Consider the following 26,931-nt stretch of genomic DNA (forward strand, 5'->3'; position numbering starts at 1 on the left):
TAAAGATGTAGAAAGAAAAGGATTTGAGTCTACTTTTAGTATCCCATTCCGACATTCATTCCTTTAACACATGAGAAGGGATTCTAAAGAAACAGACACTTTACAAGGATAGGTATCTTGCTTTAAACATGAATATGAAGACATACAGTGACTCAAGATTGATAGAGGAAAACAAACTAAATTCTTTTCTTGACTGAGCTCACATTACCTGCCCTTTACTGTATCCCATCACTTTCAAAATAATGCAGACCACTGGAAGGAAAAACAGAAGGAAACATTGGAATGCGCGTTAAAAGACTGACGGAACGCTCACAGGTTAAAATGTAAGAGGTTTATTCTTTTATCAAGCAATGTCTACAGACAGAGCATCCACGTGGTGTAAGCTACCAAAGAAGGGTGTTTGAGACAGACTTCCATTAAATCATTAGGGCACAGACACTGCAGATGGTGCATGTTCACAAAGGAGAAACTTTGCTAAAAAGGAAAGCAGAGAAGTAGAAACGTAAGCTGATTTCTGTTGTTTTTTTACATCTCCTCCCATTATGTGTCCTTAAGCTAAGAAGAAATCTACTGTATCACACAGCTCAGGATGCTATATACACGTAAGATATGACACATTAGAAAAGTTCAGGTTTCTAAGCAGTTTTACACAACCTTGAGAAAAATTTGTATTAAAAAAAGACCTTATTGGATTACCTTCAATAAATGGAGGTCATTTCAACAGCTCATTAGCATTTTTAGCAACAATAACAAAAAAACATAAACAAAAAGATTCTCAAAACATGGAAGCTATCACTTAAAGCCTGTATAATTATCTGCTTATTGCAATGAACCTACTCGCTAGTTTTAATCCACTTCTACTGGCCTCTTCTTTGCCCTGAAAAAGAGAAACAATCATTTTTACCTCTATGCAGTGTCTCAAATAAGAGGATTAGTTAGGTTTTGAACTACACACAGTCAGCGAGAGTCATTTAAGGATTATGTAGGAGTCAAACAGAAGTCATTTAGGAAAGTTAATAAAGAAGGGGGTCCTTTGTAGGGTGATATTTAAACAGCAGTGGCAATGAAGAAGCACATCCTTCCTCACCACTGTGGCGCTGTCCCCCGACTCCCAGGTTCTAACGCGCATCCTCCCAACCCGCTGATGCTCGTCAGTCCTCTAGCCAGTTTTCTTCTCCCGGTTGTTAATTTCCCTATTTGGTTTACTCTAAGCAGACATAAATAATGCTTCTTTTTTTTTTTAGAAATGAAAGTTCCTGCCGATGCAACACTGGACTACCTGAAAGGAAAAAAAAAAATCTCTTCTGCTAACAGCAGACAATCTTAAGCAGCTGACATCCCAGACAAACTTGCATTAAAAATATAACGCGCTCTTGTGATTGAAAGCAACGTTTGAGTGGACAGTACTTTGCAAACATTTTCCCATAATTGTTTTCCTCCCTTCCTCCCCATTTTCCATAGCATGCTGCAGATTGTACAATGAATGTCAAATAGAGTTTGTCACCTGTGTACAACCTAAGGCCAATTTGTGTCTTCAACTGATAGCTCATTGAGGGTTGAACACATGACCCAAGCCTGGGTTTGGTGCAAAAGATGCTAGACTTTGCTAGACTTTTCTCTTTTAATGACAAGATATTTATGGGTATGCAGGTGTTCAATATGCAGCTTTTAGCCTTCCTTTTCCTCCTGTGACATTCCCTTCAAGGCACAAAAGATTATAAACAGTGGATGGGACAGAATTTTTTGATTTAAGAATTTCAAGGTTCCATACCTTTTATTTCTGGTTTAAGCACAGCAAAATAATGGAGAAAAAAAAAATAGCTAAACCACCCTCAGAATGAAATGGTGCTTAAAGTCATTTGAAATTCCCTGCAGTTGAGTTATTCTGGAGTATTTAAATTTCTAGTTTATTGGCTTAAACATAGCTATAGATTTGATTCTTGTGATTGATATGGTTTCCCAATAAATACTGTGTTAAACGTTTCTAATCAACCAATAGTACTAATTGTGTATGTCTTTGCCAGAAAACGATGTCTATTTTATTTGGGCCGACCAAGTAACTTATGTTTGACTCGGCTATAAACTTGAAAAGTTAAGCTGTAAATTGAAACAATGGATTAAGTGCGGCGTACTGGACAACCCTTCATTCAGTGGTTATTTACCAGCACTCCTAGGCATCTCCGACCCAAATGACTGTATTTCCTTTCTCGACTTCAGTGATCTCACAGTTTAACTTGTTGAGTCGTCCGTCTAGTATGAAGAGAGAGTCCTTGGACGGGGTCATCAGGTACTGACCGAACAAGCCACTGTCCTGGATTCGCCTGTTCTTCCGGTTCCAAGGCCATTCCTCTGCCGTGAGAGGCTCCTTAAGGCTCTTTATCATCTTGACCTTCCCCGAGGCGAGCTCGACAAAAAGCACGTCGGTCTGGGTGCTGGAACTGCCGTAGATGTTGTACTGGTGGGCTTCCGTAAAGGACGGCTGAAAGGCCAGGTCAGATATGTGCAGGTTTGTGTGGATATCAAAAGTCTCCTGAATCTCCCCTCTGATGGTGATGTACTGGACCCTCACGAGGCCTTTCAGGTCATTGATGCTGACGAGGTAGTGCCCATCCGGGGAGACGTACGGAGTGCCCGTCACGTCGCTGTTGAAGCCAATGACGGAGTCGGTGACACCGTCCACCACGAGCTGCGGAGGCACCGCCCCAGTGCTGTCGGGTCTGCAGCCAACAAAGAAGTACCCTCCCAGGTGCGTGTAGGCCAGCGACTGCGGGACGCACTTGTAGTCCTTCAGGTTGATCGTCTTGATGTATGACATGGTTTCAAGGTCAATTTTTTGGAGTGCGGCTTCATCTTTATGAAGGATAAATCCGAACCTGAAAAGATGAAAACCAGAGTCAGACAGATCACTACAGAGTGGATACAATAAGGAAATGAACTGGGGGCGGGAAACGCACTGGGGGTGGGGCGAGGGCTGGGGGCGTGGGCTGTCCCAGCCCACACATTAATTGGCAGGTGTCACGATCGATCGTGTTGGAATTCATTTGAAACTGTGCTGCCCGCCTTCTTCCTCTAGGTCACCCTTTCATTACAGCCAAACGATTATAACTCGTGCTGGAGAAAGCAAAATAATTAAAAGCGATAGATCTGGTTAATTGGAACAACGAAGTTTTACTTTTACCATAGAGGGTAAACAAGGAAACATGATTTTGCTTTTCTCTAAACTTTTTGATATTGAATAAGCTTAGTTAACTGCTAGAAAAGCCAGCAAGAATAAATGTCTTGAGCATAAGAGGGGTGGGTGTGGCTCAGTGGTAGAGTTTGTCCTTAGCAGGCACTGAGGTCTTGGGTTCAATCCCCAGCACCTTCATTAAATAAATACATAAATAAACCTAATTACCTCCCCTCCAAAAATTTTCAAAAATTAAAAAAAATACATGTATCTCTTTCACTAACTTCATTTGCTGCTTATATTGTTTATGAGTATCAAATAAATCTGACGTCACTATTTAGATAACTGTCCATAATTTCTCATTTTAATTAACCTCACTACCTCAACAGATGCAGATTTTGGAGGGGTACAGAACTATTAGACTTCTGTTTATTACATTTTAGGATCACCTTGATTAACTATCTTTATGATTTTGACATTTATTTTATTATAAATTTTAAATACAAGTTAAAATTTTCATCCTTGTCCTGATAATATTGTTATCATTTTTAATGATATATCTGCATTATATTGGTTACCTTATAATGAACAATGATGAACTTTGGAAATTTATGGCATTTTTCCATTAAAGTCAATTTAAAAATAAACATATATTTTAATGTGTTGGTGGTGTCTCTAATTACTTCAATGCTTTTCATAGCATTTGTCCTGAATGCCACCTGTAAATTATCAGAAGTCCCTGTGACAAGGATGAATATATTTTGAAACCCTGACCTATAACACCAGTGGCTTCCTATTAATAAGTAGATTAAATAAGATAAAATGAGATAGAAACTACTATACAGAAAATATCCAAAATGCATATTGGCCAACAGAATATGAAAAGTAAAGAACTTTTGATTCTTTAGTCATATTGATTAAAGCACCTGCTAATATTTCCAAAAGATCATTAAAAATAAAGATCTCAGAAATATTGTCACATTGACTGTGCTCCTAAATGGAAAAAAAAAATTTAAGATGACTTTATTGTGAGTGTTAAGACAAAGTGAAATAAAACAAATTCTACAGATAGCCGATTATATTATCATCACCTGTGCAATTCATTTTCAGTATGCTAATTCTTATACAAAGTTTTATTTTTGTAAAAAAAAATTATAGTTTATGCACATAATACAGAAATATGGTGCATTCAGTGTAACAGCTCCTTAAAATTTCAAATATAAGCATCTGGTAAACTCAAAATATAAATAAACTCAGACTTAATATTGTAGAAAAAATAAGAAGAATATTCTCAAAAAATCAATCTTGTGTTGTAATTGTGGAAGACATCAAATGCAGAAGCACAAATGTTTTACTAAAATAGACATAAGACTGTAATTGCTTCTTGAAATTAACACAACATTGTAAATTACCTATACTTCAATTTAAAAATTTTAAAAAGTAAAAAGAAAGACTATAACTGCTTCTACATCATTATATTACATATAATTACAAAATCATATTATAGTTTATATATGTTTGAATATTTGTCAAGAGATTCTTTGTTGTTATTAGAGAGAGTGCAAATTCTTCCATATAAAAGAAAAACTACTCCTTTAAAAATATTTTAAAAATGTTTATTGAACAACTGCTAGGATCTTTTCATTATGCCAAACAGACAGGTTTCACCTATTATAAGGCACCGGGAATATATTGTAGAGCAAAATTACTCCCCCTGCTTTCAATGGGTCTACATATTTTGAATGATTAAAAAAACTGAAAAACTGTTAGGGATTAATGCTTAATTACAGGATTCTGCTAAACTAGTACTGACTTTGTAACTATTACTTTTGCTATATATACTTGAAATGGAAGAAGGTAATTATTGTGAAAATAATCATTCTAGTGTATTTCAGAAGGACATGCACCATTTCTGGCTGATTTCCTGGACCTTTCTCTTTTCTTGTGTCCTTTCAGTAAACAAAACTCACGCTCTACTTTTTCAGGATAAAATTTCAGCCCTGATTACAATCGTATGAAGAGACGTTTACATTGCTAACAAACACCTCTTAATGTCCCCATTAAAATTTTAATACCTGGTGTAGGTATTAAATGCTACCTGAATGTCAAAAACTAAGAAGGAAAAAAGCTCCTCAAATTGAAAACTGAATCCTATTATTTTTTTGTGTATCAGAATCAAAAATATAAAATTCTAAATATCATCACCCATTCTCTTACTTGTGTTGGGAAATCATGAACTTGGACTCTAGGAAAGGATGCTTCTCCACCCACTGACAGTCCTTAAGGATAGGCAAGTGTGTAGACGTATGATGGTGGCTGGTATCCTTGACAGAATTACGAATGATGATGGAAGATACTGTCTTCTTTCTGTTATACACTGTATGTGTGCTCAGAGGCAAAAACAGTAATGTGCACATTTAGTAGAAGCCATAAGCCAATCAAGGTTTGGCATTTCAGCTCTCCTCTTAACTGCACATCCTCTCCTCCCTTTGGGCAATGGTTTTTGAATGCCAAAGAGGAAGAAAGGGGCATGCTCAAACTACTCTCCAACTATTTTAACTGATGCTGAAGAATGTACTCAAGTTTTCTGTGATACCATCCAGCCTCTTTTGGAGGTAATTAAATTTTTTAAAAATTGGTTCAGTTGAAAATGCAAAAGCTCCACGGGGGGTGATCAAATTACATCCATGTTGGCATCCGCACTGTAGGCTCCTGCAGGACTCGAGATCTGGCTATATAAGCAGACGCACTGAGGACGCCTCCAATTTTTCACTACTGATTTATTGGGCAGGAAGTGGTGTCTCTAATTCAGAATTTCCCCCTAGTACAGATTGATATTCAGAAGTCTCCCACTGTTCATTAGTCTGTGATTAATATTTACGACGCTCTCAACTTTCATGCCTGCTTAGTATAATAAAATCCTGCATGGTACTAGGTCTAACATAGTTTGTCTAATATTTGTCAGGCCGTGTCTAGGAAGATGCAGACTATGAGGAATGAGAGAGTGGAAACGTATTCGTGAAATTCCTTCTTTTCGTAGGGAAGTAAAGCAACGCCGAAAGTGCAACCTCTCAGCACGGCGTTGTGTGGATTGGTGTTTAGGTTTGGTGAGGAGGGGAGAGTGTTTCTCAGAGAACTTGTTTTGGAGGAAGTAAGGGGTTTCGAACTGGGCTGATTTAGTTTAATGATCCATTATTTTTTTCCATATAATAGATATGTGACCTTATAGAAAGTCCTTGACGTCCACGAGTTTCAATTTTCTCATCAGCAGGAAGAGGATAAAAATATCTTGTTTTGCAGATGAGAGGGAATGTGTGTTAATTACCAAGAAAACAGTACATTCATAATAAACAAATTGTTCACACTTTACACATTAAATATCATCATTTTCCTATTATATAGCAAATACGATATTTCCTGAGACAACAGGTGGATCTGTAGATGAAAAAAGAAAAATGACCAAATTGTCTTTGTAGCCAGTATTCCCACAATGCTAAAAATCAGCAGACAGGATTACCCAAATATGATGAGATTTATTCATTTGGGAATTCAATAGAGATCACGTGGACAATAGAAATTCACATTTTTATTCTTGCTCTTGCTTGTACCTACAGGATCTATGCCCAGTCCACACCTTTGGCCAATCACCAAATTGTACACGTTATTAGGAATAAAAACTGCCTAACCCTAGTCCTTACTGATATTCAGTTCTTACTGAGGGCATGGAGCAGTAAGCCGTGGAGTGCTGGGGGAATCTGAGCTCTGCACATATGCTGGAATTTGGAGTCCATCCATACCTGTCTTATTCAAGGATTTTCAGTAAAAGTAACAGAACATTTTGTGGCTGACTTTGGGTCCTGGATCTCTCAGGACCTGGAGAGCTCCAGTCAGAGTGGATGTCACAGCAATTCAGGAGCCTTGCAAAGGAAGCAATTTGGCAGAGAGGGGAACAGGACAAATATTTAAAGAGAAGCATGATTGAAACCCTGTGAAGTCTAATAAAGGGCAGCTGGTCAGAGACGTCCACATCCCACAAGACCAGGCTACAGTTCTTGCACTGGAGGAATCAATGACTTCCTCAGATATTTCCCTGGACATTCGCCAGATAGATCTGGTCACATAAAGTCTCCCCAGGCACTGTTTCAGGCACTCACCCCATGCCATCTGACATGTTATTCTGCTCCTGTTTTGCCTTCTAATCCATCACCTGAGATGCTACTGAAGGAATCCCATCCTTTCAGTTGATGACCTGTACTAATTTGCCATGCTCAGTGTGCCAAGGGTCACAACGCCCCAAAACTGAAGTGAAAGAAGCTCCTAAGATTTGCAGAGAAACAATTATTTTTCATCTCCTGAGTCTTAATACAGTACTGCCTCTCCCCAGAGTCCACACGGATGCCCACCAGTTCTCCTTCTAGCTCACATCTAATATATAGAGGTCAGCTAAGGACCAGTCTCCATCCTAGAGGCTGGGACTTGTTCCTGACACTCTCTCTCCACTCTTATATGTTCTCTTTCCTCAAACCCTGTCATCCACACCTCTCCAGATTTTAAAACTAGTCTTTCCACGTATATCAAAGGATGCAAATGCACAGTAGTAAGTGGAGACTGTGTGTACTGGATCATCGGATTAGCCACACGCTATGTCCTGTTGATAAAAACAACTCCGATGCAATTCACAGCTGAAAAAAGGCATTTCTCCAAACTTCTCTGATGTCTCAATTACAGGAACCATATTCTTTGAAATTAAATTTCTGCACAAAAGAATTGGAACAGCCATAGGAATTTGCTGTTTTGAGATTTTACGTGTGAAAATCTATATCTAAAACATATGATCAAGTCAATAATTAGTCCTTCATAAACAGTAATGGGCAGGATTATTAATATCTTGCTTCCCTAATTAAATTCTAAGTATCTTGATTTTCCAACTGGAAAGGAAGAAATGCTTAACAGATAAGAAACTAAAATTATAACCTTCTCTCCTTGTAATTAATATATAAACCTACACACAATGTGCTGTTGAAATAACATCTTCCACTGTGTTACAGCTAACACACAGTTTTCATGTACACAAACCATAAATCTGATGTGTGCCATCAGTCACTAGGTTGTGAATTTCTTTACATTTAGTTGTTTTTTATTATCCCAGACTGATCCTTGTAGGAAAAGATTGAATACTGTTCCCACTCAAGTACCAGAGGATTTAGTTTTGATCTGAACTTCACATAAATAGCTCAGTAAAACACCCTTGCTCATAAACAGTGGTCACATTCACACTGGAGCAAAGGGGAGCACAGAGAAACTGAATTGATACATTTAGCAAAGATTTATAACAAGAGCAAGGGCAGTCTCTGAATTGTCCTAATGCTTAGATGTGTCTGAGAAAGGACGACTCTTTGAAGTTTTCTGTTTTCAACACACACGGCTGAAAAGCAAAAAGAAACTCAAGGATGTCCTTCTGCCTGACTTTCATAAGTATATTGTGGAAATTCTGTATTAAAGATTTTAGTGATATTTCTTTTTTCATATTTTCAGTTTTAATTTTTTTCTTAAAAGAAGGAGACTGTGTTTCTGAAAACTAAATCCCCTCTTTTGTTCCTTCTCAGCTATCCTATTTTCTGTTGTGGAGGGAGTTTGATTCCTCTAGGAAAAAAACTGAGACATAAATACATAATTCAATTACAGCATATTTGGGATGTCTAATTGACAGAATTAACACAGCGTCTGCAGAGTCTACTGCATCTATGAGTAACCAGGATGTACATAAAAAACAGGTTTACTAGGAATTCTGTACACACCACGTAGACTACAGACAATATTTCAAATACCAATGTCTTCCACTTTTTGAAGAGCTTAAGAGGTTAGAGGAAAAAAACAAAGAGAGAGAGAGAGAGAACTATGCCTTAAGATGGCATTTTCCAAGATTGGTTGCTATTCCTAACTTGATTTTGGAAAAACAACATGAAAATCTGAAAACTCTGCCTTCCTGATTCTATCTATTCTTCTGATTAGGAGTGTTCCATGCAAGAGTTGGTAAATGGACTAAAGGTGACATAACAGAAGTTAGTTATCGGAAGAATAGGAGATAATTTGTGAATACAGGGGTGGAATTAGAAAAGGAGATTTAAAAAATAAACAATGAACAAATTAAAAATCTTACTAACCAAAAAATAATACCAAAGTTTCCATTGTACACCTGTAAGACAGAAAAGGAGGTGAAAAAAGGTTCCAAGAGGAACCAGGTTTGGCATAATTTGGATTCTAGAGACTATGAGACCAAATTCAGTCATTATTCACAATCTACCATGTGCAGTACACTTTATAAAACCTTAGGAAGCAAATGGAGAGGAAATAAGTGGTCCCTGTTCTTAAGGTAATTATGTCAAGCAGTGAGGTGCTCATGATTATGTGCCCTGACTTGCAAAGAGTGTTTGGGGAAACTTTTCAAAGAAAAGATGGGTGTAGCCACATCGCTATTACAGCTACTGATTTGCATTTCTGTTTTGCTAGTTTTTCCCTTGAAGAGAAAGCTTATATCAGTCTGGATCCCAGAAGAAAAAGAACAAATTCTAATTGAAATAAATCAAGGAGGATGTAATAAATAGACTGTTTACAAAGAAATGGAAATTCACCACAAGGAACAGGGCGGTAGTCTGTGGAGAGCAACAGTGCAACTATTGCCACTGTTATGTTCTGGAAGGAAGGCGGTATGGGGAGAGGTCTGTCTTGGGAGGCGCTGGAACCTTTATCCGAAGAAACAGGTGGTCTCCGAGAAATCAGCAAAGTGCTCAGGGAGAGTTGGGGATTATACACTCTGGTCCTGTTTTTTCCTTGCAATCTCCAGCCAGGCTTCCCACCGGCCAGATTAACCAGAAACCCTATCATCCAGACTCCTGGGACAGAGCAAGGTGGAGAAGGGTGAAATTGCGTGCAAAGGAGCAACACAGATGTCCCCAGCTAAAGAATCTGAAACACTCCAGTCTAGTGAATGCGTGGAGCTGCATGGAGTGAGGATGGTAACACACACAATGAGTTCTTCTAACTGAGATCATTTGGCAATGGATAAGGAAAAAACGTGTAACTTGGCAAACTGGGAGAAGGAAAATTCTTGATTTTTTTACCTGAAAGGAATGCTTCTTGGATAGCATTTTTTTTTCCTTCTGGTAAAACTGTAGAAAATATTTCTAACCTCCAGTAACTAATAAAATCTTTTAAATAAATGGCAGGTACTGAATGTTCATGTCCCATGTCCCCCACTTCCCTCCAAATTCGTATGTTGAAGCACTAATTCCCCATGTGATCGAATCTGGAGGTAAAGCCTTTGGGAAGAATTAAGTCATGAGGGTGGGGCCCTCATGAGTTAGATTAGTGCCCTTATAAGGAGAGTTATGAGAGAGATTCTCTCTCTCTCTCTCTCTCTTTCTGTCTCTCTCTGCTATGTGAGGGCACATCAAGAAGACGGCAGTCTGCAAACCAGGAAGGGATCCTCACCAGAACCTGAGCACACTGACACCCTGATCTCTGACATCCCAGCCTCTAGGACTGTGACAAATAAATTTTGTTGTTTAAGCTACCTGGTCCATAGTATTTCATTAAATTAAAGAAACAAAGACAGAAGTCATGTAGTCAAAGTTACCCACATGATTAATACTAGTAGTTGCATTATTATTTTCCCATTACTTTTTGCATCTTCTTCAGCCAAGATGAAAATCGCATGAATACTTACCGCTTAACAGGCTGAGGGGTTATATGTAATATATGTTTAGACATTTATTTGGATTTAGTTTTGTTTTTTAATTTTATTCTCCTGGGTGTGTTCCTGGTATGTAAGAGTAAGGGAAGGGGGTTGTTTTGTTGCATTTTTCATTTATTTAAAGGACAATAAGGCATATATCTCACAGTGTGTCTTAATTTTTCTTCTTTTAGCACTGCATTCAGTGTTACATTCATGTCGCTCTGTGTAGTATATTTACTCTCCTATTTTATAGCCATTCACAGGAATCTGTAGGATGACCCACCATGTTTTACGTAATCTGCACACTCAATAATGTGTAGAACCACATGGCTTCATTCCAACCATCGGATTGGTGGTGGACGAGCTCAGCAAGGAAGCCTAGGATTGGTCGGCCTCTCCCTTTCAGTGTGGCTTTCAACCCTCAAGGATGCTATACGAGACTTCCTCACAAGGTGACTATAGTACCTTCTAAGACAGGAAGCACTAAATAGCCAAGTTTGCTTGTGTCCCACTGACATTAACAAATCAAATGGCCAAGCCTAGGGTCAATATGGCTGGAGACTACCCAAAAGCATGGGACACAGGATTCACTGGAGACCATCACTCTATCAACCTACCATATAAGGTAATGGTTCAAATATTGTTGTTTTATCTCAATGTAGCTATTTATTAGCATCTAATTTATTAAATAGTCCATCACTTCCCACTGATTTGGAATGCCACTTGTTGGTGGCATTTAGTCTATGTCAGAATGTTCTATTTATTTCATCACTCTTTCACTTCCTTCTTACCTAAGTTTTGCACTATTTTATTTATTGAGCCTATAAATATGTATAAATATCTAGGAAAATGAATCTTTCACCATTTGTTTCCTCAAAATTTATCGGCTTTTTTTTATGTGTGGTGATCCATAAACTTTGCAGTCAGTTTATCAAGTGGAAATATGATTGGCATTTTTACCTTCACATTTTAGAATCAGCTGAATTAACTTAAAAATGTTGATGTTTTGAGGGGATTTATTGAACTTATACACTAATGAATTGAATGTTAACATGTTTAAAAGGAATATGATATCTATTTCTATTTATTTGATTCCTTTTTCATTGCTATATTAAGAAAAAGTCATCTCTTCTTGGATGTATACATAGATAATTTATCTTTTTAGCTGCTAATGTTAATGGATTTTTTTCTCATTATACCTTGGTTTTTGTTAGTATATATAAAGTTATTAATTTCTTAATATTATGCTTAGACCCCTTAGCATTCTGAATTATTTTATTTTTGAATTAGTAGGATCACAGTTGATTTCCTAGTGTTATGTATATCTACTAATGTCATCTATAAAGACAGATAACTTTATCTCTGCTTTGCAATTTCTAATCCACTTAAGTCTTCGTCTTTGTCATTGGTGACTAGTACTCTCCTCTTATTTTTAAAATATAAATTTCACAACTGGTCTTGACCTAGTGGTGTTTCAGCAATAGAGAAAAATACTGGTGGAATGGAAAAAAGATTTCAGAAGCAGACTCATGTCATATGGGAAATTAAAAATATAATAAATATACATAATATATAGTGTTGAGTTAATCAGCTATTTAGTAAGAAAAAATATATGTGTATCTAATTTCTGACATAAGATGATATCTAGATAGATGAAAGAGTTTACAAATAAAATTAAAATAATATTAAAAGATCAGTATTAACTAGCAGCATTATAATATTACTAAAAGCATCAGCTATTTAAATATTGGAGAAGATGAGGCCTTTTTTAAGCAAGACCCCCACATTTGTTAAGTCAAAAGCTGAAGCTTGATAAAGGTTACTATATTTTTAAAAATGAAGAATAGATAATGCAATCTATGAAATAAGAAAAAAGTCACAGAAGAAGAGTATCTTGACTATATAATGAATTACCAAATTAGAAAAAGCAAAGAACTGAAAAAAAAAATTAGCAAAAAACCAAAAGGCTATTCCTCACATGAAGGAGAGCAGTAAGAACTTACAAACATCAAATGATTCAAAACTTCATAAATAATTAGGTAAATATAAATTTAAACCAAAAAGTGAGATATTTATTTTACCAATCTATTGGTAACAGTAATAAAGTATGTTTAGATTCAATAGTGGTAAGGATGTGATTAAATATGTTCTTTCACATACTATTGGTAGAAATATAACCGTTTTAGGCTTTTCTGAGCATAACTTAGTATTATCTCTCAAAACCAAAATATGACTCTGTTTTAATGAAGCAGTAACATCTCAGTATCTCCCCTTAATAAATGCTCATAAAACACAGTAGCATGTACAAAAATACTCATTGCATTACTGGCTGTGGTAAGGAAATTTAGAAACAATCTAAACTTCAAACAGTAGAGGAATGCTTAAATAAACTATGAACCATCCACCAAAGGAAATCTCATGCTGCAGTTATAAAATTAATAATGTACTGAAAATGACAGAGATATCTACAAAACTGTTTATTTTTAAACAAGTGCATAGACGATTAAAAAGAATATAATATTTTAATGCACTTACATGTAATTGCTTCAATAAATGAACTGAAAGATTACTCAACAACCTGTCTATTCTTCTAGAGAGAAAAGTGCTATGGATGATTTTACTTATTACTATATATACTTCTGAATGGTTTGAAAATTGCATGTAAGCATCACAACATATAAAGGAAACACGTAAGCTCATTATTTTTCAACTAAATAAAATTAGAGCAGTGAGATGCCATTTACATGTCACAAATTAGGAACACATATAATGTTAAAAATGTTCAATTAAATGGGCACATTTTTGTACAGCTAATATCAATCAGTGTAACTTGCATGTTGAAATAACTATTAGTTAGCCTTAAAGATCTTTCATATCCTTATGCCCTCATTAATAGCAATTCACTTCCTAGGTGACTAACCTAAAGAGATAATAATAAATACGGATAAAACTTTATTCTCAAATATATTTATAGCATTATTATACGTAGTAGTGAAAATTTGTAAAGTATTTGTATTTCTGTAGTTGATTATATAGCCATTTGATGCAAAAGAATACCTATGTTGAAAAATATTATAAAGCAGTAATTTAGGGTGAGTGTTTATTAAATAAAGTTATATGAAAAGAGCACAATATTGGATAAATGGTATAATTAAACCATTAAAAATTAAGTAAGCAAAGCCCCTACTTGCACTAAAGATAAATATGCCCAAGGTCAAGCTAGGAGATTGGATTAAATTCATTTGTTTGATTTTGAAGTTTGCAATCTTGGTTCAGGCAATGAATATAATCTACTTTTTAATAAGAGTTAATAAATATACATATGTATTAATAGTAAACATATACACATGTATTATGTATCTATATATATGTGTTTATATTTATTAATTAGTAAAACAATACGTAGGGACTCTAGATTAAAAGCTCAGGTAGCTCTCATGATAATTGCTGACCATCACTTAGTCTGGAATATGCATTTACTAAGTGCCTAGATAAGTCTGCAGACTGTGCTTGGTGCTTCAATAAAAAGATTCATCCGTGTAAAGAATCATCTTCTGAGAACTACAGACATGCTGAAAAAAAATTCTTATGATATCAGCATATGTTTGGATATCAAATTAAATGAAAAACATGTGTAAATACAAAGCATACTTGTACTGAATCAACAAAGGAAATGAGGGAACCATAAATTCATAGTACAGGTAACAAGGATGTAGTAACTGAGTATTAGACAGAGGACCAGTGGGGATGCTGATTCATAACACAAACAAAGAATTTGAGTAGTACACTGAAACTAAATGTTGTCCAGAAGAAAATGTCCAGCTGTGGTTTCAGTAGGCAGAGGGTATGAAAATAATTCCACAGAAAAACTGGAAATAGGAAAGTTTTCTCCTCTGAAGACATCATTTTTCAATGGGAATCAGAGATTAAAAAAGAAAATCTTTAAACTAGTCTCTCTTTGAAAATTTGCTTTTAAGTCCAACCTGACATAACTGATTATTGTTTCACAACTTCTATACTCAAAATAGCACCTTTGATGATTGTCCTCATTTCAACAACATTGGAAGGTTTCCTATTTTTAAGTCTATGATGTGTAGTTTGGTGACTTTACATCAGAATTTAAAATTTAATAAAATTTTATTGAAAATCTCTGAAAAGGACTATTTATTTCAGTTTTTGCCCTACTACAAATATTATGGAATTGAAAGTAAACAAGTCTGAAGTAGTTGAATTTGTATAATTCTATAACTACTACTTCATTTCTGCTTGAAAATGTAATCCTATCCACTTCAGTAGAATGTCCTCATAACTTCTTTTAGTGGCACAAAGATGCCATAGAGAAACATGTTGTGAAGTTTTAATAATGAAGAGAATAGAAAAAGAAAAACCAAAGTGTGCCTGATATTTATGTTGTAAGTCTGCCCAAATACTGTAACTTTATTGGTTTTATTTCTGTTCGGAAATGGTGATTATATTAGTTAATTCTCAGAATACTCCATGAATAAATTAGTTTTAAAAAAATCTCTGGGTTTTAAATTATAAAATTCCTACAAAGATCAAAGGCAACATATATATATATATAACTAAAATGTTTATAATAATAAAAAAACAAAAAGTGAGTTGTATTCTCACTGTGATGGAATTTAGATGGCTGCTATCTTTTTAGAATACTTGACTAATGCTAATTAATTTAGAGTTCTATAATGACATATTTTTCTTATTTTGCTAAATTGATCTAAAATGTCTTATAATTATTTGATTTGCTCTTACTTTTCAATTAGTCATAGGATTTAGACATTTAGAAAATCTTTGTCAAACCACAAACTGACTACAAGCTAAAGAAATAGATATTTCAAAGACAGTATGTAATAAAGAATACAAATTTTAAAGTGTTTTTGAAAAGTTACTTAAAAAACTAGCAACTATTACCTACAGAGAGCAACAACAACAAACCATGAGGAGGGGAGTGAATTTTATTTCTAGGGTTTCCACATTATAATAATGAACAGGGTAAGTGTGAAACAAAAAGTGATAAGGCAGATAAAGAAACAAATAAGTATGGCCCATACACAGGAAAAAAAGAAAATTAACAGAGATGTAAGAGGACTTGCTAGTTAATGACTTTAAGCAATTGTCTTAATTTTGTTCAGAGCTAAGGAAAACATAGGAAAAGAACTAAATAAAACAAGAGAATTACATATGAACAAATACAGAATATTAAAAAGGACAGAAGTTGTTAAAAAGAAATAAAACAAAAAGTCTAGAGTTAAAAATTATAATTGGAATGAAATATTTACTAGAGCATTTCAAGAGCAATTTGAGCAAGCCAAAAGAGAATGAGTAAATTTGAAGAAAGATAAATGAAATCATCTAGTCTGAAGGAAGAAAAAAGGTGTTAAGAAAACTAATTAGAGCCTAAGAGATCTGTGAGACACAATTAAGTGTATCAACATACCTGTTATGGGTGTCCCAGAAGGAAGGGAAGAGAGAAAAGGGGCAGGAAATGTATTTAAAAGAATAATGGCAAAAAACTATCAAATTTAATGGAACTCATGACTGTACATACACAAGAACCTCAAAAAACTCCAAGGACAAATACAGAGATCCACATCAAGACATATTATGATCAAACTGTCAAAAGCCAAAACTCAGCGAAAAATCACAAGAGCAGCACAACAAAAGCAACTTGTCAAGCATAAAGGATCCTCAGTAAGATTAACAACAGATTTCTCATCAGAAACCATGAAGACCAGAAGATAGTGGGAATAACATATTCAAAGCACTGAAATAAAATACTTGTCAACCAAGAATTCTATATCCCACAAAACTACCTTTCAAAGATTAAGGCAAAAATAAGACATTCTGAAATTTTAAAAGCTGAGTGAATCCATGCTACTAGATCTGCCATATAAGAAGTTCTAAAAGGTTTCATTCAGGCCTAAATGAAAAGACATTCTGACAGAATTGAGGGGAGAAATAGACAGTTCTAAAATAATAGTTAGAAACTCAAATACTCCACTTTCAATAAAAGATTAAACAACCAGACAGATTTTCAATAAGATAATAGAAGTCTTGAACAATAGTACAAGCCAACTAGACTTACCAGATGTATTTAGAAGACCCCACCCACAAAACAGCAGAATCACATTCTTGTTAAGAACACATGGGACTTTCTCCATGATAGTCCATAGGTTCAACTACAAAACAAGACCTAATAAATGTTGAAAAACCGAAATCATACAAAATATCTTCTCTAAATACAGTGGAATGAAACTAGGAGTCAGTAAGAGAAAGAAAGCTGGAAGATCACAATATGTGGAAATTAGGCAACACATTCTAAAGAACTAATGTGTCAAAGCGGAATTAAAAGAGATGTTAGAAAGTATTTTCACATGAGTGAAAAGAAATGCACAAAATACTAAAATATACTATATTGAAAACAGTGCTCAAAAGTCATTTATAGCTATAAAAAATCTACATTAAATAAGAAGAAAAATCTCAAAGTAATAATCAAACTGTGTATCTTAAAGAACTAAAAAAACAAAAAAACAAAAACAAAAACAAAAAACAAAGCCTAAAACCAACAGAGTGAAAGGATAAAGATTAGAGTGAATGTAAATGAAAAGAGAATAGAAAAACAATAGGGAGAATCAACCAAAACAGAAGATGGTTCTTTGAAAAATGCAACAAAAGTAACAAGAGAAGAATCAAATTCTGAGTCTGTAATGAAAGTGGCGATATTTCTAGTGACTTTATGGATCTAATAAGGGGTAAAGAGAATGCTATGAATAATTGTATACTAATAAATTAGATAATGTAGATTAAGTGGACAAATTCTTAGAAAAACTCCCAAAACTCACTCAAGAAAAAATCTAAGCATAAATACAGCAAGTAAAGGAACTGAATTACTAATTAAAAACCTCCCAAGAAAGAAAAGTCCAGGCTCAAATGGCTTAATTGGTAAATTCTGCTAAACTTTTAAAGAAAAAAATTCACCAATATTTCTATAAATCTTTCAAAAATAGTAGAGGAAATAGCACTTTCTAACACATATTGAAAGGCCAGCATTACCCAGACACCAAGGCTAATATCAGAAGGAAAGAAAACTACAGGCCAATATACCCTTTGAATATAGGTGAAAAAATCCTCAACAAAATACTAGCAAACCAAATCCTGAAGCACAGACAAAGGATTATCTGCCATGAACAAGTGGAATTGATTACAAGGATGAAAGGGTAGTTCAGTATAAGGAAATCAATATAATAGTTTATATTAATAGAATAAAGGAGGTCATAGTCATCAAAATTGATGCAGAAAATCATTTCACAAAATCCAACACCCTTTCATGGTAAAAAAAAATCAGCCAACTAGGAATCTCCTTAATATGATAAAGGATATTTATGAAAAACCAGCAGCTAACATTATACTCATTGTCACTGAAAACCTTCCATCTAAGATCAGGAACAAGACAAGGGTGCCTACTTTTGCCTTTTTATTCAACATTATGCTGAAATTTTTATCTAGAGCAATTAGGCATTAAGATAAAGAAATTAAGTCATTCAGATTGGAAAGGAAAAAGTTAAACTATCTGAGCTTAAAGATGACCTGATAATATATATAAGAAACCCTAAAGTGTGTGTGCATGCACACACACACACACACACACACACACTCACACACACTCTATTAGAGCTAATAAACAAATTCAGTAAATTTGCAGAGAACATTCAAAATTTCTACTGTGTTTCTATATACTAGCAATAACCAATCTGAAAATGAAATTAAGAAAAATTTCCATTTACAATAGCATAAAAATAATAAAATATTTCAGAATTGAAAAGCTAAAGTTTACATCCATAAGGAATTAAAAAGGATCCAAAATTAGATAATTAATCTTGTAAGAGAAGAAAAAAAAACAGGACTCACATTTCCTGATTTTAATACTTAACTAGAAATCTACTTTATTCACAACTATGTGGTCCCAGGATAGGGATAAAAGTTTTAGACTGATGGATTAGTATTGAGACTTGGAAATAAACTGATATATCTACAGCTAATTTATTTTTGCCAAGGGTACTAAGACTATTCAATTGAACAGGACAATCTTTTCAACAAATGATGCTGTGACAAATAGATATCCACACGCAAAAGAATGAAGTTGGCTTCCTTCCTCATATTATATAAAAATGTTAACTCAAAATGAATCAAAGATCTATAACTATAAAACTCTTAGAAGAAAACAAATGCATACATCTTCATGATTTTTGATTTAGCAATGGATATATTAGACATAACCCTTAAAGTACAAGTAACAAAATAAAAAAAAAACACAATTTGGACTTTATCAATTTTTTAAGATTTTGTATATCAGAGATCACTATCAAGAAAATGAAAGATATCCCACAGAATGAGAGAAAATATTTGCAAATAATGTGTCTGATCAAAAGAACTCTTACAATGCAAGAACAAAAAAAATGAACAACCCAAATAGAAACTGGACAAAGGGTTTGAACAGAAGTTTCTCCAGTGAAGACATACAAACGACCAACAAGCACTGAAAAGGCATTCAACATCATTCGTCATTAAGAAATGCAAGTCAAAACACAACGAAATACCACTTGATATCCATCAGGATGGCTATCATGGAAAAGATGAGTAAAACACTTACTGGCCAGGATCTGGAAAAATTAGAACTCTTATACATTCCTGATGAGAATGTAAAACAGTGCAGCACTGAAGAAAACAGTTTGGCAGTTTCTCAAAAATTTAAACATGGAATTACCGTGTGATCCAGGAAATCAGCCCTAGGTGTAGATTCCTCCAAAACTGTAAACAGGTATGCAAACAAACTCCTGTACACAAATACTAATAGCAGCACTATTCTCGATACCCAAACTGTGGAAAACCCAATTATCCACCCACAAATGAATGGACAAACAAGACGTTTACTTCGTCTGAGCTTTGCTTATTTTCTTTGTTACATAGTCTAATAATACGTAACCAGCGAGGGTTACAGAAAGACGTGTACAAAATCTGATACTTGCAGGTGCTTAGTAAATTCCAGCTATTACCACTAACGGGAATTGTGAGATGTCAAGAAAATATATTAAACGTACAAAGAGTGCAAATATCAGTCTTTGGTCCATTCTTTTCAAGGGTTTTGATCATTTTCCTGAAAAAGGAAGATAAATACATTTAACAGCTCTGACTTTTCCCCCTCAGCAGGTTTTCCTATCTGTTGACGCTTTTTTGAGGTTCGCTTAGCTTTTTGACTTTAAAATAATTCCGCATCTTCTACCGCTTGAAAAGATACATGTTGCATTATCAGGGCTAAATATCCAGCAGTTCAGAGCACCAGCTACTAATCCGTTTTGATGTTGTTCTTTAATTTAATGTCTACAATGGGTGGGTGAGTGGTGGATGGCTGGCATAGACCATTTTTAATTCAGAGAACTTAGCACTCAGATACTTAGAAATGCCATATGGAGAAATATGTCTGCCTAGCACATTCCAAGTATACGAGCTTCAGTTTACTTTGAGGCTGATTCTACATCTTTATTTATTGATGAGCTTTTCGATGCCAATCCTTCAGCATTAAAGTGTGGAAAACAAATGATTTTCCCTAAAACCCAATGATCCAGTGCAATACATAATTGCATTATTATTCTTCCAAGAGAATAAGAGATTTATCTGATAGTAAAATCATTAAACACACCTCTTTTCTTTCTGACTTATGAAAGACTAAATGTGTTGTTTGGTTGCCATGGCTAATTGGAATAAACAACAATTTAGTTTGGAGACTTGACAGGGCCAGTAACCTTCCCTTTAACTTTTTTAATTTCTTTGTGCCATTAACAGTGCTTAAATTGTCATATCACTCTTCTCACGAGCTTTTTCAGTTTTTTTCTTTGTTTCTGCTGCTGATTTTATTCCCCATTATTTGCTCATTTTATTTTAAATATGATTGAAATCATTACCTGTTCTTTCACTATGCATAGTCTTAGGTACATACAAAGTGTGGATTCACCAGCACTTGTCTTCTGAATTGATTTCTGTGAGCTTATGTTTTATGAAATTATACTCAGTATTGGTGCCTTTTCCAGTCTGTGTAAGTTGTCCATTTCTTAAAGGAACTCTATGCTTCTAACACTAAGTACATTATACTCTATTATATATACTATATTAGTATCTGCACTTGACAGTGTCTTTCTACTTAACATAAATAATACGATATTAAATTTCAACAGCAGCCTAATTCTAGAAGTAGTGTATGTAACTGATACATCCTTTCACATCTGCGGGGTTTGCATCTTTGGATTCAAACAACCATGGGTGGAAAATATTTTTAAAAATCCAATAAACAAAAAAGCCCTATGGTATAGTACAGGGAACTATATTCAATATCTTGTGATAACCTGTAATAAAAAAGGAGATGGAAAAGAATACATGTATTTATGACTGAATCATGATTTTCACCAGAAACTAACACAACGCTGTAAATCAACTACACTTCAATAAATAAAGAAAATCCATAAAGTTCCAAAAAGCCAAACTTGAATTTTCCAAAAGCTGGCAACAATTCACATAGAAATTACACTATATTAAGTATTATAAGTAATCTAAAGCTGACAAAGTGTATTGGGGGGATGTGTGTAGGTTATATGCAAATACCATGCCATTTTATACAGGAGCATCGAGCATCTCTGGATTTTGGGCATCCTAGAATCAATCCCCCATGGATACCAATTCACAGTGGCATTCATTTAACTGGTTTATTTGTTTTTAACTCTAGTAAATTTTCTCAAAAACCAACAGCTCTTAATGGTCCTGCAAATTGATGAAACTTCTTTATCTTGTAGTCAAGGCCATCTATGAAATAATTTGTATGCCCCATTTTATACTAATTTTTTGGGGGGGTTAATTAGCTTTGTTTGTTTGTTTATATATTTATGTATTTACTTATTTAAATGGAGGCACTGGGGTTTGAACCCAAGACCTCATGCATGCTAAGCATGCACTCTACCACTGAGCTATACCCTCCCCCTGCCCCATTTCATACTAATTTTCAACAATGTCACCATATATTTCAGCTTCATTTATACAGTTACTAATGAAACCATGGGTAATCACTGATTACATCCATTGCAACCCTCACCTGCCCTCACTGATCAAGGTTGTTTTAATAGTTGCTACAAAAAAACTTGCATGATCACTAAGCAGCAAGTAGTCTAAGCAATAAGATGGTCTGTCCTTTTCCAGGAACTCAGAGTCAGCTGTGTCTAGTTAGAGCTGAGCTGGTTAGGACTGGGTAATACCACTGACCTTCCAAATGGGCACATGTGACTCTCTCCAGGTGACCTTTTGACAACAGAGAGCTGAAAAATGCCACCCTCAGATCAGGCTAAGCAACTCCATGTTTGACCAGGTTTCCCGTGAAGAAGCCTCTAGCTCAACTGTGTCTTCACAGAATGATGACTATGACCTCAACTTCTTATTTCCAATTACCTTTCTCCACACTCCCCACACCTCACATCGCCCTGCTTCTTTACCCCATAAACACCCCAACCCCTTGGCCTTTGGAGAAGCAGATCTAAGACTTGTTCCTCTGTCTCCTCGCTCAGCTGCCCTGTGAATAAATTCTCTCTTTGCTGCAAACCTCGGCATGTCAGCATCCTGGCTCGCTGCATGTCAGGCAAATCAACCTGGTTGCATAACACTGATTTCTCTAACATTTTTCCTCCTTTTCTAACTCTCGATTTCCTCTTCTCATGGTGTCCTATTCAAAACGTGGCTTAGGTACTAAAGATGCATCTCTAAACAGGCAACAGTCATAGTTCTTAAAGCATTTGTAGTCTAGGATTAATAACCCAGCCCTGGGTGCCAGACAATCTGGTTTCAAATTGCACCATGTACTATGCGTGAGGTCCTCTGTGATCTAGTTTCCTCATCTGTAACATGAGTATAGAATAACATCTACTCATAAGGGTTTTGTGAAGCCTGGATTAATTCACATAACACAAACAAAATGGTGTCTTGCACATATTCACTGCCATACCTGCCTGTCAAGTAAATATTTAGATGTTTACTATGGAAGACACAAATTACTTTAATACAATGTATGGTGTTATAGTCAAGCATGAAATTCCATAGGAAAATGGGCAGTTTGCACAGACTGATAGAGATTATCAAAGTCTTTCAAAAGGAACTAAAGTTAGTGTTGGAAGACGGTGGTCAGATGGAGGAGGAAAACACATTTTATTATTTATTAATTTGTTTTTTTAATTGAAGTATCATCAGTTTACGATGGTGTGTTAATTTCTGGTGTACAGCATAGTGATTCAGCTATGTATACACATATATCTGTATTCCTTTTCATATTATTTTTCATTACAGGCCATTACAAGATCTTGACTATCGCTCCCTATGCTATACAGTAGGTCCTTGTTGTTCATTTATTTTAATATATAATAGTGTGTATCTGCAAATCCCGAACTCCCAATTTAATGCATTTTAAATGGAGGGAACAAAATAGGCAACAGTGTCTGTGACGGTGAGTCCAGCCTGCCTTGCACTACATGAGTGAAATGCATAAAGCATAGTTATTTATTTAGATCTGCTTCTAAGCTCTTGGAGAGCCAAGTGTTGGGTCAGTGTATCAGCCGTGCTTGTATCCTGAATCAGAGCTTTACACATAAGAGATGCTTCTCGTCCCATGATTTATTCCTGATAGCTTCCCAAACTTCCCTCCGACACTCCTCTCCATCACATTTCAATCTACTTCACGCAGAGCTTCCAGGATAGCCCACAGGACACACATAATCCCTCAAAAGCGGAGGAGGCAAAAGAATTCCAGTTGCTGCCTGTTCTCGAGGCAGTGAAGACACACTGCTGTTATAGCACGAGTCCCATTTCTCACACCTTGTGGCCTCTTTACTCTTTATTCAGCCCCTCTGTTCGTCTATCCAAATCACATGCATTTGCCTAATGAAACAGACATACTTTTTCTAACTATAACATGTATGCTTTTGAACTGCGTTCTTCAAATCTAGAGGTGAAACAAATGGTGGGGAAAGCAAGGAAAGCCCCAGAAAACAAAACAAAAAAACACTCCTGCAGGGAAGGGATGAAGTCCCCGAGCACTGGCTAGTTCTTCGCACCATGTCCTTGAGGACTGTCTGCCCTGGTGGGTCGGCCCGTGGACTGAACATCTACATTAGTTTTCTCACTGTTGTCCACCCCTTCCTCTTAGAAAATAAACTCCACACCCACTACTGAGACACTTTCCCATCTCTGATCAGATCCCACCCCATCTCTGATCAAAACTTTGGACGGCTTCTACCACACTCACAATCCAATGCAATTGACTGTCCTCCAAACTCACCTCCGACCTCTAGAGCCGAGTGGCCTGCCTGCTCCACCTCAAACATCCCAGCAGGATTTCTGTTCCATAACTTTGAGCTCACAGTTGCATCTACCTCAAATACTTGGCTTGATTGGTCTCTCAACATTTTTTTTAACAATAATATCATCTTTTCACAAACACCTGCTATAGTTCTTGTTGTCAACAATACCTGCTAATATTTTCCTCAATCTTGTCTACATTTTAGTGGGCTAGAGTCAGTTGCTGGAATTCTGGGCATCTCTGTGTATTTCCACATCTGAGTCTCTGGTCCTTGACATTAGTGACCTGTGATTCAGGAATCCTGTAATCTCATCCAGGGACTGCATGGTAAGGTTCTGCTCAATTCCAGCAGGCTGTTCTTTGGTTGGCATTATATAACTCCCATTTTTCATTCTCTATCAATGTCTATACATTCCTTATTTGCAGGACTATTGAGAACACTGTAGACGTTATATAGAAAGTACCCAGTACACTGCCTGGCACGAAATAGTCAGGACCACCTACTATCATTGTTCTCGCTCTTAATGAATCTTAATTAATGAGGTTCATGAGATTTCTGAACAGGAAAACTAGATTTTCCTCCCTGCTAATGAGAATCCTCTGAAGAGTCCAGAACCAGTTTTCTTATTTATCTTGCCAGACTGTTCCAGAAACCAGGTAGGTTTGGAATTACTCCAGAGAAAGTGAGTTAGGTGTCCAAGGCGGCTGCGGCAAAACTATGGAGGTACCAGCATAGCTCAGGGTATCTCAGCTTCGACCCTGGGTCTTAGGGCTGCCTGTATCACTGTGTGTCCTTGATTTCCTCTAGCAGACTGTGTAACCCCCCCCCCCAAAAAAAATAGCAAGCAATTTGAGCATTCCCTGCAGGAGGTCTAAATGCTATTCTTCAAAGTGTCCTAAGGATTTGATTTGATTTTTTGAAAATACATCACCCTATAATGCAGCGCATTTCTCTCTTAGAGGAGAGAGTATGATCTTTCATACTCTTTGTTTCTTAGTGGTGGCGCTGTCCTGGAAAGCGGCCTGAAGACTGAGAACACCTGACAGTGGACTGCAGTCCGATCGCAGCTTCACTGATCTGTTTGGAAGGGGGTTTATATCGCACTTATTACCAAGTACCTGTTAAAGCTGTTTATGGAGACCACGAAGAAGAAATAATTTTTATGCTCCTTTTAGTTTGCTATAAATTCAGAAACAAGTTTGCCTGAACAGCTGATCTGTGAATTAATAATGAGGGACTATAACTTTGTTTCACTACAGTGTGTCAAGTACTTCCTTTGTGTTTAAAAATTGATGAGGCTCAAAACTCCATTTCTTTACATGAAACAGATTTCAAAGGCATACGGAGCGATCACGACTTGCCTCCATGGAAACTTCCTTCCAAGACCAGGTTTTGGCTAATAAAAGATAAATACATTTAAAAAGTTTAGCTTTGAGCTCAGTATGACATAATCATTATATTCTTGCTTAAGGACTTCCTGAAAATATTCTGTGAAAAATCATGCAATAAATAACTTCCGGTCAAATATATCACGCCTTATCTCAGAAATGCAATCTACCTAAAGAAACAATTAACTGAGTCTTTCATCATGTGAATAATCCTCTCCGTTGCTCTCAATGGATCTATGCTTTTGAATTTTTACATCTTCTGTTGTTGAAGTAAGATCATTCACTCTGCTCTACTGTTTATTCAGTATTATCTTGAATTTGCCAAGACTAAGCCATCAGGGTAATGAGCATCCTATCACTGGGGTAGTGGGACAGATAAAGGCTATGGTGAAAATGCCCTCTCCTCCAATGTGATGCCTTAGTCCTGGGGATGGGCACGTGGCAGCTGAACCAAAGTCAACTTGAAGGTGACCCGAGGCAGTGAACAGTGACCTTCTCTAGTATTTTATATTGGTCATCATCAGACGGAGATGGGAGAGAGGACAAAGCTTGCACTAAGGTTGAAAGATTGCCCAGATATCCATGTAGTAAGAGTAATTCTTAAAGTAGTTTTAACATCATTATTTTGCTATTGGAAATGGAATGTTCATTTATTCAAAACATTTACTTAGTGTTTACAGGGGACATTCGACATGACTGTGAATGATAGAATCCCCTGAACACAAACACTCTACCCTTCTTAAAGGTTTTATTTTTGAGGAGCAGGGAGAAAACTTCCTAAATACGGTCTGTGGAAGACTTACATTTTCCTTTATTTAAAGAAAAGCTTATGAGGGTGGGTATAGCTCAGAGATGGAGCGTGTGCTCAGCATGTGCGAGGTCCTGGGCTCAATTCTCAGTACCTTCATTAAAAAAATTAATAGAGAAAGAAAAGCTTATACCTCTTATTTTTCATCCTTCTCTAAATTAAAAAATATATATATTGGTTTCATTTTGCTCTTTTCCTATTGTCTTTATTTCCTTATATAAAGGGAATCTTACTTCTTTCCTGTACTAGGACTCAGTATGCTGAAAGATTTTGTAAATATCCAGTCTCTAAAAGAGAGATTGGAACGTAAGTCAGCAGGTGGCCAAAGACTACTTTGGATTTTTGCAGATACACATTCTTCAATTTCGAGGAGGTTAAAAACACAAAAAGGTTATGTGATGTTGCAAGATTTTTAAAAAGGTAGACAC

General features: G+C 35.8%; 1 protein-coding gene across 1 annotated transcript in view; it reads right to left on the reverse strand.

Moving 5' to 3' along the window:
- Positions 1 to 324: 324 nt before the first annotated feature.
- The window catches only part of FSTL5 (follistatin like 5), a 625,236-nt gene continuing 598,629 nt past the window's right edge, over positions 325 to 26,931 (reverse strand). The window contains exons 14-15 of the mRNA XM_072972286.1: positions 2,163 to 2,873; positions 325 to 474 (exon numbers count right to left, since the gene is read on the reverse strand). Coding sequence (XP_072828387.1) covers positions 2,171 to 2,873 — 703 coding nt within the window. The 3' untranslated portion in view covers positions 325 to 474; positions 2,163 to 2,170. The remainder of the gene's footprint in view (positions 475 to 2,162; positions 2,874 to 26,931) is intronic.

This window comes from Vicugna pacos, chromosome 2 (genome assembly GCF_048564905.1).
Source record: "Vicugna pacos chromosome 2, VicPac4, whole genome shotgun sequence".
Lineage (NCBI taxonomy): Eukaryota > Metazoa > Chordata > Mammalia > Artiodactyla > Camelidae > Vicugna > Vicugna pacos.